At 46.8% G+C, this 12,500-nt stretch overlaps 1 protein-coding gene across 2 annotated transcripts in view; it reads left to right on the top strand.

Annotated features, from left to right (window-relative positions):
- LOC106574937 (receptor tyrosine-protein kinase erbB-4) overlaps positions 1-12,500 on the top strand; it is a 687,167-nt gene that overhangs the window by 557,595 nt on the left and 117,072 nt on the right. For both annotated transcript variants that reach the window (XM_045698122.1, XM_045698121.1), the window contains exons 8-11: positions 997-1,110; positions 7,737-7,863; positions 10,134-10,207; positions 11,569-11,659. In XM_045698122.1, coding sequence (XP_045554078.1) covers positions 997-1,110; positions 7,737-7,863; positions 10,134-10,207; positions 11,569-11,659 — 406 coding nt within the window. The remainder of the gene's footprint in view (positions 1-996; positions 1,111-7,736; positions 7,864-10,133; positions 10,208-11,568; positions 11,660-12,500) is intronic.

Below are 12,500 nucleotides of genomic sequence, written 5' to 3'. Positions count from 1 at the left end.
CAATTCAGGGGACTGACACAGACACATGCACACCACCATCTAGGACAGCCCTGTGGAAGAGTTTCTGTAACGTGTAGAGTAAAGTTATACACAACCTTCTAGGACAGCCCTGTGGAAGAGTTTCTGCAATGTGTAAAGTTATACACAACCATCTAGGACAGCCCTGTGGAAGAGTTTCTGTAACTTGTAGAGTAAAGTTATACACAACCATCTAGGACAGCCCTGTGGAAGAGTTTCTGTAACTTGTAGAGTAAAGTTATACACTGTAACGCCCTGGCCATAGAGAGGGTTTTTTGTTCTCTATTTTTGGTTAGGCCAGGGTGTGACATAGTTCTAGGTTTCTTTTTCTGTGTTGGTGGTTTTCTTTGTTTCGGCCGTGTATGGCTCTCAATCAGGAACAGGTGTAGATCGTTGTTGCTGATTGAGAGTCATACGTAGGCAGCCTGTTTTTCCTTTGGGGTTTGTGGGTGAATGCTTTCTGTTTAGTTGTAAGTACCTGACGGAACTGTCGGCTGTCATTTTTGTTTAATTTGTAAAGTGTTCATTTTTGCATTAAATTTCAAGATGAACACATCCTCCGCTGCACCTTGGTCTCATTCTGACGACGGCCGTTACATACACAACCATCTAGGACAGCCCTGTCGAAGAGTTTCTGCAACGTGTAGAGTAAAGTTATACACAACCATCTAGGACAGCCCTGTCGAAGAGTTTCTGCAACGTGTAGAGTAAAGTTATACACAACCATCTAGGACAGCTCTGTGGAAGAGTTTCTGTAACGTGTAGAGTAAAATTATACACAACCATCTAGGACAGCTCTGTGGAAGAGTTTCTGTAACGTGTAGAGTAAAGTTATACACAACCATCTAGGACAGCCCTGTGGAAGAGTTTCTGTAATGTGTAGTGTAAAGTTATACACAACCATCTAGGACAGCCCTGTGGAAGCGTTTCTGCAACATGTAGAGTAAAGTTAGTGTATATCTGTGTGTTGTGTCCCAGATAACTTTGTGGTGGACCACAGCTCCTGTGTGAGGGCTTGTCCCAGCAACAAGATGGAAGTGGAGGAGAACCGCATCAAGATGTGCATCCCCTGCACTGACATCTGTCCCAAAGGTACCCACATACTGTACCCCCATAATTTCATCTGTCCCAAAGGTACCCACATACTGTATCACGATAATGACATCTGTCCCAAAGGTACCCACATACTGTACCCCCATAATGACATCTGTCCCAAAGGTACCCACATACTGTACCCCCATAATTTTATCTGTCCCAAAGGTACCCACATACTGTACCACCATAATGATATCTGTCCCAAAGGTGCCCCCATAATGATATCTGTCCAAAAGGTACCCCCATAATGATATCTGTCCCAAAGGTACCCACACACCGTACCACCATAATTTCATCTATCCCAAAGGTACCACATACTGTACCCCCATAATGACATCTGTCCCAAAGGTACCCACATAATGTACCCCCATAATGACATCTGTCCCAAAGGTACCCACATAATGTACCCCCATAATTTTATCTGTCCCAAAGGTACCTACATACTGTACCAGGATAATTATATCTGTCCCAAAGGTACCCACATACTGTACCGCCATAATTACATCTGTCCCAAAGGTACCCATATACTGTACCGCCATTATGACATCTGTCCCAAAGGTACCCACATACTGTACCACCATAATGATATCTGTCCCAAAGGTGCCCCCATAATGATATCTGTCCAAAAGGTACCCCCATAATGATATCTGTCCCAAAGGTACCCACACACCGTACCACCATAATTTCATCTATCCCAAAGGTACCACATACTGTACCCCCATAATGACATCTGTCCCAAAGGTACCCACATAATGTACCCCCATAATGACATCTGTCCCAAAGGTATCCACATACTGTACCACCATAATGATATCTGTCCCAAAGGTACCCACATACTGTACCACCATAATGACATCTGTCCCAAAGGTACCCACATACTGTACCACCATAATGATATCTGTCCCAAAGGTACCCACATACTGTACCACCATAATGAGATCTGTCCCAAAGGTACCCACATACTGTACCACCATAATGACATCTGTCCCAAAGGTATCCACATACTGTACCCCCATAATGACATCTGTCCCAAAGGTATCCACATACTGTACCACCATAATTACATCTGTCCCAAAGGTACCCACATACTGTACCCCCATAATGACATCTGTCCCAAAGGTATCCACATACTGTACCACCATAATGACATCTGTCCCAAAGGTACCCACATACTGTACCCCCATAATGACATCTGTCCCAAAGGTACCCCCATAATACATCTGTCCCAAAGGTACCCACATACTGTACCACCATAATGATATCTGTCCCAAAGGTACCCACATATTGTACCACCATAATGACATCTGTCCCAAAGGTACCCCCATAATGACATCTGTCCCAAAGGTACCCACATACTGTACCACCATAATGACATCTGACCCAAATGTACCCACATACCAGAACTCACATTTCTCCCAGTAGTACTGAACATTTCTTAAACCTTCCCCAATAATGAATATTCCACTATTCATTATTTTATGTCTGTATCACCCCTTCCCTCTCTGTCTCCTAACCAATCCTGATGTCTATATCACCCCTTACCTCCCAGCTCCTCCCATATACCACCCCTTACCTCTCTGTCTCCTCCCATATACCACACCTTTCCTCTCTGTCTCCTCCCATATACCACCCCTTACCTCTCTGTCTCCTCTCATATACCACCCCTTACCTCTCTGTCTCCTCCCATATACCACCCCTTACCTCTCTTTCTCCTCCCATATACCACCCCTTACCTCTCTGACTCCTCCCATATACCACCCCTTACCTCTCTGTCTCCTCCCATATACCACCCCTTCCCTCTCTGTCTCCTAACCAATCCTGATGTCTATACCACCCCTAACTTCTCTGTCTCCTCCCATATACCACCCCTAACTTCTCTGTCTCCTCCCATATACCACACCTTACCTCTCTGTCTCCTCCCATATACCACCCCTAACCTCTCTGTCTCCTAACCAATCCTGATGTCTATACCACCCCTAACTTCTCTGTCTCCTCCCATATACCACCCCTTACCTCTCTGTCTCCTCCCATATACCACCCCTTACCTCTCTGTCTCCTCCCATATACCACCCCTAACCTCTCTGTCTCCTAACCAATCCTGATGTCTATACCACCCCTTACATCTCTGTCTCCTCCCATATACCACCATTTACTTCTCTGTCTCCTCCCATATACCACCCCTTACCTCTCTGTCTCCTCCCATATACCACCCCTTACCTCTCTGTCTCCTACCACCCTATACCACCCCTTACATCTCTGTCTCCTCCCATATGCCACCATTTACCTCTCTGTCTCCTCCCATATACCACCATTTATTTCTCTGTCTCCTCCCATATACCACCCCTTACCTCTCTGTCTCCTCCCATATACCACCCCTTACCTCTCTGTCTCCTCCCATATACCACCCCTTACCTCTCTGTCTCCTCCCATATACCACCCCTTACCTCTCTGTCTCCTCCCATATACCACCCCTTACCTCTCTGTCTCCTCCCATATACCACCCCTAACCTCTCTGTCTCCTCCCATATACCACCCCTTACCTCTCTCTCTCCTCCCATATACCACCCCTTACCTCTCTGTCTCCTCCCATATACCACCCCTTACCTCTCTTTCTCCTCCCATATACCACCCTTACCTCTCTGTCTCCACCCATATACCACCCCTTACCTCTCTGACTCCTCCCATATACCACCCCTTACCTCTCTGTCTCCTCCCATATACCACCCCTTACCTCTCTGTCTCCTCCCATATACCACCCCTTACCTCTCTGTCTCCTCCCATATACCACCCCTAACTTCTCTGTCTCCTCCCATATACCACCCCTTACCTCTCTGTCTCCTCCCATATACCACCCCTAACCTCTCTGTCTCCTCCCATATACCACCCCTAACCTCTCTGTCTCCTCCCATATACCACCCCTAACCTCTCTGTCTCCTCCCATATACCACCCCTTACCTCTCTGTCTCCTCCCATATACCACCCCTTACCTCTCTGTCTCCTAACCAATCCTGATGTCTATACCACCCCTAACTTCTCTGTCTCCTCCCATATACCACCCCTTACCTCTCTGTCTCCTCCCATATACCACCCCTTACCTCTCTGTCTCCACCCATATACCACCCCTTACCTCTCTGTCTCCTCCCATATACCACCCCTTACCTCTCTTTCTCCTCCCATATACCACCCTTACCTCTCTGTCTCCACCCATATACCACCCCTTACCTCTCTGACTCCTCCCATATACCACCCCTTACCTCTCTGTCTCCTAACCAATCCTGATGTCTATACCACCCCTAACTTCTCTGTCTCCTCCCATATACCACCCCTTACCTCTCTGTCTCCTCCCATATACCACCCCTAACCTCTCTGTCTCCTCCCATATACCACCCCTTTCCTCTCTGTCTCCTAACCAATCCTGATGTCTATACCACCCCTTTCATCTCTGTCTCCTCCCATATGCCACCATTTACCTCTCTGTCTCCTCCCATATACCACCCCTTACCTCTCTTTCTCCTCCCATATACCACCCCTTACCTCTCTGTCTCCTCCCATATACCACCATTTATCTCTCTGTCTCCTCCCATATACCACCCCTTACCTCTCTGTCTCCTCCCATATACCACCCCTTACCTCTCTCTCTTCCCATATACCACCCCTTACCTCTCTGTCTCCTCCCATATACCACCATTTATCGCTCTGTCTCCTCCCATATACCACCCCTTACCTCTCTGTCTCCTCCCATATACCACCATTTATCGCTCTGTCTCCTCCCATATACCACCCCTTACCTCTCTCTCTTCCCATATACCACCCCTTACCTCTCTGTCTCCTCCCATATACCACCCCTTACCTCTCTGTCTCCTCCCATATACCACCCCTTACCTCTCTGTCTCCTCCCATATACCACCCCTTACCTCTCTGTCTCCTCCCATATACCACCCCTTACCTCTCTGTCTCCTCCCATATACCACCATTTATCGCTCTGTCTCCTCCCATATACCACCCCTTACCTCTCTGTCTCCTCCCATATACCACCATTTATCGCTCTGTCTCCTCCCATATACCACCCCTTACCTCTCTCTCTCCTCCCATATACCACCCCTTACCTCTCTGTCTCCTCCCATATACCACCATTTATCGCTCTGTCTCCTCCCATTATACCACCCCTTACCTCTCTCTCTTCCCATATACCACCCCTTACCTCTCTGTCTCCTCCCATATACCACCATTTATCGCTCTGTCTCCTCCCATATACCACCCCTTACCTCTCTGTCTCCTCCCATATACCACCCCTTACCTCTCTGTCTCCTCCCAATTTTATACCACCCCTTACCTCTCTGTCTCCTCCAATATACCACCCCTTACCTCTCTTTCTCCTCCCATATACCACCCCTTACCTCTCTGTCTCCTCCCATATACCACCCCTTACCTCTCTTACTCCTCCCATATACCACCCCTTACCTCTCTGTCTCCTCCCATATACCACCCCTTACCTCTCTGTCTCCTCCCATATACCACCCCTTACCTCTCTGTCTCCTCCCATATACCACCCTTCCCTCTCTGTCTCCTCCCATATACCACCCCTAACCTCTCTGTCTCCTCCCATATACCACCCCTTACCTCTCTGTCTCCTCCTATATACCACCCCTTCCCTCTCTGTCTCCTCCCATATACCACCCCTTTCCTCTCTGTCTCCTCCCATATACCACCCCTAACTTCTCTGTCTCCTCCCATATACCACCCCTAATCTCTCTGTCTCCTAACCAATCCTGATGTCTATACCACCCCTAACTTCTCTGTCTCCTCCCATATACCACCCCTTCCCTCTCTGTCTCCTCCCATATACCACCCCTTTCCTCTCTGTCTCCTCCCATATACCACCCCTAACTTCTCTGTCTCCTCCCATATACCACCCCTTACCTCTCTGTCTCCTCCCATATACCACCCCTTTCCTTTCTGTCTCCTAACCAATCCTGATGTCTATACCACCCCTAACTTCTCTGTCTCCTCCCATATACCACCCCTTACCTCTCTGTCTCCTCCCATATACCACCCCTTTCATCTCTGTCTCCTCCCATATGCCACCATTTACCTCTCTGTCTCCTCCCATATACCACCCCTTCCCTCTCTGTCTCCTAACCAATCCTGATGTCTATACCACCCCTAACTTCTCTGTCTCCTCCAAAATACCACCCCTTACCTCTCTGTCTCCTCCCATATACCACCCCTTACCTCTCTGTCTCCTCCCATATACCACCCCTTACCCTCTCTGTCTCCTAACCAATCCTGATGTCTATACCACCCCTAACTTCTCTGTCTCCTCCCATATACCAACCCTTACCTCTCTGTCTCCTCCCATATACCACCCCTTACATCTCTGTCTCCTCCCATATACCACCCCTTACATCTCTGTCTCCTCCCATATACCACCCCTAACCTCTCTGTCTCCTCCCATATACCACCCCTAACCTCTCTGTCTCCTCCCATATACCACCCCTAACCTCTCTGTCTCCTCCCATATACCACCCTTCCCTCTCTGTCTCCTAACCAATCCTGATGTCTATACCACCCCTAACTTCTCTGTCTCCTCCCATATACCACCCCTTACCTCTCTGTCTCCTCCCATATACCACCCCTTTCCTCTCTGTCTCCTCCCATATACCACCCCTTTCCTCTCTGTCTCCTAACCAATCCTGATGTCTATACCACCCCTAACTTCTCTGTCTCCTCCCATATACCACCCCTTACCTCTCTGTCTCCTCCCCAATGCTGATGAATTATGTTTCTCAGGCTTAGTGCTCAGAGATATGTGTGTCTATCGATTCCACATCTCTTGATTATACTGTCAGGGGGATGGGAGGGGTAATGAGAGATGGCCCAGAGGACCTGTTGGAAATGATAACAAATTAACATTTCAGGTATTGAAATGGCTCGTATAAATCACAATCAAAAATTGGTTCCACCAGTTAACGCCAGCCATATTCATCCCGGTCAGGCCTCTGTCAGAAACACTTGGCTCTACTTCCGGCCTATACGTTTAATTAATGCCAATGTAATGAATTCATTAGCCGGTGGGAATTGGCTCAGATTGCTACGGCCCAAATGGTACCCTATGCCCTATGTGGTGCGCTACGTTTGGCCAGAGCCCTGTGGGTACCGTACGGGTCAAAAGTAGTGCACTATACATAAGGAATAGAGTACCATTTAGGACACTACCATTGGCTCATGCTTTTGTAAGTCTTCCAAGTCATCAGAGCAATCTGAATGTGTTGAGCAGGGAAAAGGCCCTTGCCAATGCACCAAATAATGAGTCTATAAGGAAAATACTTGAGAGAGCATCCATCCTTGACCAGGGAAAGAAATGCCAAGGTCGTTGGTAGGACAATGGGTGGATCTACTGTATGTGTGATAGTAAAACATTTGGAACTGGAAGGAGCTTGTGACTTGGACAGAGGAATGTTGCAGAAATGTCAATGCTGTGTGTGTGTGTGTGTGTGTGTGTGTGTGTGTGTGTGTGTGTGTGTGTGTGTGTGTGTGTGTGTGTGTGTGTGTGTGTGTGTGTGTGTGTGTGTGTGTGTGTGTGTGTGTGTGTGTGTGTGTGTGTGTGTGTGTGTGCGTTCCAGTGTGTGACGGCATAGGGACTGGCAGCCTGCAGACAGCCCAGACGGTGGATGCCAGCAACATAGAGATGTTTGTCAACTGCACCAAGATCAACGGCAACCTCATCTTCCTCATCACCGGCATCAAAGGGTATGTACTGTTTATTATAAACCTAGTAGTTTGGGTCCTAGATGCTGATTGGCTGAAACAACATTCCAGCCGTGTGTATGTCAGACAATATACCACTGGTATGACTCAAAAAGACTTGTTTACTGTTCTAATTACATTGGTAACCAGTTTATATAGCAATAAGGCACCTCTGGGGTTGGTGGTACAGGGCCAACATACCACTGCTAAGGCTGTATCCAGCTACTCTGCTTCGCATTGTACATAAGTACAGACTTTAGCCGTGGTGTATTGGCCAATATACACACCTCCTCTGGCTTTATTGCTTAATTATATCACACACTACCATGTATTTAGTCTTTGTGTTCCTCACACTTGTAGCAAGATGCCTGAGACAGCATGTTGTACGGTAGAGACATGAGCCCTTCAAGGCTCTATACGTGGTCAATCCGTCGTCTGCCATACAGCGTTAACTGCCATGCAGCTTCCGCAGAAGTCAGAGCATTCATACTTCTTGCGCTTTGCCGAGCAGCGCAGAGCAGCGCAGAGCTGTTGTGAAGGAAGTTGTCAAGGAAGTGAGTTTGTGTTTATTCAGGACCTCCCGCCCCCACCTACCGTCAACCAATCATGTCAATGTGGAGCTATACGGAGTGCACAGCAATGCAATAAGGAGCTCGATTTGGCCTCCGCAAGCCTCCGAAGGCTCCACAATTGCGTCAAACCCTCCGTCCGCAGCCTCTGGATTGTATTTTCGGAGCAAGCAGAAATTGGTTTTTACCCTAACCTACACAACCAAACCCTTACTCTAACCTACACAACCAAACCCTTACCCTAACCTACACAACCAAACCCTTACCCTAACCTACACAACCAAACCCTTACCCTAACCTACACAACCAAACCCTTACTCTAACCTACACAACCAAACCCTTACCCTAACCTACACAACCAAACCCTTACCCTAACCTACACAACCAAACCCTTACCCTAACCTACACAACCAAACCCTTACCCTAACCTACTTTACATTTACTCCAGGTGGTAGTGTTAGTGTGCTTTGTAAGTGTTACTTTACCTTTACTCCAGGTGTTAGTGTTAGTGTCTGTTATAAGTGTTACTTTACCTTTAAGTTAGTGTGCTTTGTAAGTGTTACTTTACCTTTACTCCAGGTGGTAGTGTTAGTGTGCTTTGTAAGTGTTACTTTACCTTTACTCCAGGTGGTAGTGTTAGTGTGCTTTGTAAGTGTTACTTTACCTTTACTCCAGGTGGTAGTGTTAGTGTGCTTTGTAAGTGTTACTTTACCTTTACTCCAGGTGGTAGTGTTAGTGTGCTTTGTAAGTGTTACTTTACCTTTACTCCAGGTGGTAGTGTTAGTGTCCGTTATAAGTGTTACTTTACCTTTACTCCAGGTGGTAGTGTTAGTGTCCGTTATAAGTGTTACTTTACCTTTACTCCAGGTGGTAGTGTTAGTGTGCTTTGTAAGTGTTACTTTACCTTTACTCCAGGTGGTAGTGTTAGTGTGCTTTGTAAGTGTTACTTTACCTTTACTCCAGGTGGTAGTGTTAGTGTGCTTTGTAAGTGTTACTTTACCTTTACTCCAGGTGGTGTTATTCTCCCCCCACCCCTCCTCTGACCTCCCCCTCCTCCTCCCCCCACTACCACCCCTCCCCACCCCTTCCCTGACTTCCCCCACCTCCTCCCCCACTACCACCCCTCCCCACCCCTTCCCTGACTTCCCCCACCTCCTCCCCCCACCACCACCCCTTCCCACCCCTCCTCCATTGTTGGCACTTAACTAAGACAAAGAACCACTCAGATTGCAGTCAGTGCTGAGCTTGCAGTCTGGAGCTGGGTCCAGGGAGGGTAGTCTGTCAACTAGCATGGGGGCCTCCCTTCTGAATACAACCAGGGTATTTTCTCTGAGACATAGGCCTACCGTCAGCCATACAGGCCCTGCCGTACAGGCCCTGCCCCAGAGGAAGAGAGGAAGACAGGGAGAAGGCAGGGGAGATTGTCAGAACTCATTTCACCCCGTGACCTTGCCTTGTTGCCCTGGGATGCTGTGCAGCCACCCTCGCTTCAGGCAACACGACACTACAGGACGATCTCTCATTCACACAGACTGTAGGTGGAATAGGTCAGGTCAAAGGTTCCTTGGCATGTTATGCATATGCAGACACATTCTAAAGTGGGACGCAGAGAGTTGTTTTAATCTCTCTCTCTTTCTCTCCCTCTCTCTCTCTCTCTCTCGCTCCTCTCTCTCTCTCTCTCCTGTTCTCTCTGATGGGCCATAGGGATATGTACCATGGTATAGGGGCCTTGGACCCGGAGTGGCTCAACGTGTTCCGCACAGTGAGAGAGATCACAGGTGAGACGCACACACACACACACACACACACACACACACACACACACACACACACACACACACACACACACACACACACACACACACACACACACACACACACACACACACACACACTCAGCTGCTGCTGAGAGACATGGGAGGAAACACAAGAAGGTGAGGATGAGAGTGAGAGAAGGAATGTATAGACTGTTATTGTATCTGGATTTGGGCTGTGTCTCTCTGTGTGTGTGTGTTTAGGGGGGAACGGTTAACGGGTTGGAGGATGGAGGTTTGTGTGTGTGTGTGTGTGTGTGTGTGTGTGTGTGTGTGTGTGTGTGTGTGTGTGTGTGTGTGTGTGTGTGTGTGTGTGTGTGTGTGTACGTGCGGAGTGTGTGTATATTTATTCTTCTGATAATGCCCATTAGGACTTGTATAAAGGGATGAGCTATACCTCATCTGTAAAACCTTTTGTCATATTAAACCCTGCGACTCGCCGTTGAGCCAAATAGCTAATGGACTGAAACTTCATTTTCATAATGAAAACCAGGGCAATAAGGAAGAGCAACGACCAATATCTCTCCAAGGCAGGGCCTATACTGTCCACTTTAATGGGCACACGAATGCAAGCGCGTACACCCATACACACACACACACACACACACACACACACACACACACACACACACACACACACACACACACAATATTATCTATCATTAAGGCACATGCAACAGTCGTATTATGCCCAGTGATGTTAAACTCATTCAGCTAATCAGTTGGATATTGTCTTTACCCAACACATTTCCTTTAAAGAAATGGGATCCTTGTAAGAAGCACATAAAAGCAATGAAAGTGTAGCTTCCCCCTCTAAATACCTCCTTCATCAAATAGGAGAACATTCAGTTCTTCTCTGTGGGTTAATAAAGACAGAGTTGTTATGCTCCCATTCAGATTCAGTTTTTCTCATCACTGATAAACTTTTCAAAGTTCTACACATGTAAGATCTTAATTTGAGCCAGTTTTCTACAGCAGGCAACAGGACACGTAAATGATTATGTGGATTATAATGAATGGACATTTTTTGGAGGAGTTGATACATTTTTCGTTAGGGCAAATAAATTCAGACATTTTCAAGTGGAAATCACAAACTTTAAAATCCTTTTTGAACCTTGATTACACTACAATTTTGCATTTCCTGCCGTGCATGAAAATTCTCAGCATCAAAAGAGTGATCAAATTAAGATCATCCATCTGTACTAGACAGTCTAGTCTTTTTGTCATCTTCATTCATGCGTTATCAAAAGCACATAAAGACAATGAACTTAATGAGATGTTATAATCAGTGTGTGTTTGTCTGTGGGTTGCCATTTCTCCTCTAGGGTTCCTCAATATCCAGTCCTGGCCAGAGAACATGACAGACCTGGGTGTCTTCTCCAATCTGGCAACCATCGGTGGGAGATCACTGTACAGGTAACAGTCAGAAATCAATGAATGAATTACCATATAGTACATTTTATTATTATTATTTTATGATTTTAGTTATGTGTCAAAAAAGACTGTAAAATCACCAGGTATAAAAAAAAAATATATATTTAGGAAATCTGTTCCCAAGTATTCCCATGAGTTAAAAAAGAGACAAATGTGACGGTGTTTCAATATAATCAAGATATGAAATTATTGTTATTTTCAAAAACAATCTCTTTTTGGGCTTAGTTGTGGTCAATTTGCAGTGTATAAATGATTAGAATGATATTCCGGGGTGAATCTAGCTGCCTACCCCTGAAATACACCAATATGGGGGTTTAAAACAACCCCACAGTGTAGTGCCATAACGATGTGTGGTGAGAGTTGGGAAGCAAGTTCACAGAGTGAGTGTTTTAATAAATAAATGCAACATAAAACAAGAAACACGAACAACGCACAGACTAAACACTGGAACAGAAACCATAACGCCTGGGGAAGGAACCAAAGGGAGTGACAGATATATGGAAGGTAATCAGGGAGGTGATGGAGTCCAGGTGAGTGATGACGCACAGGTGCGCATAACGATGGTGACAGGTGCGCGCCATAACAAGCAGCCTGGTGACCTAGAGGCCGGAGAGGGAGCACACGTGACAAGTACATGCATACTCACATAGACATTCCACACACACAGGAAAACACAGAACTGTTTAGTGTTGACCCTTGTCTTCCTCCTCCTCCTACTCCCCCTCCACTCTGTTCCTACTCCTTATCCCTCTCCTCTCCTCTCCTCTTCTCTTCTCTTCTCTCCTCCTCTCCTCTCCTCTCCTCTCCCTCTCTCTCTCTCAAA

This window comes from Salmo salar, chromosome ssa16 (genome assembly GCF_905237065.1).
Source record: "Salmo salar chromosome ssa16, Ssal_v3.1, whole genome shotgun sequence".
Classification (NCBI taxonomy): domain Eukaryota; kingdom Metazoa; phylum Chordata; class Actinopteri; order Salmoniformes; family Salmonidae; genus Salmo; species Salmo salar.
The sequence above is the reverse complement of the archived record's forward strand: the minus strand, read 5'-3'. Positions and strand labels throughout refer to the sequence as shown.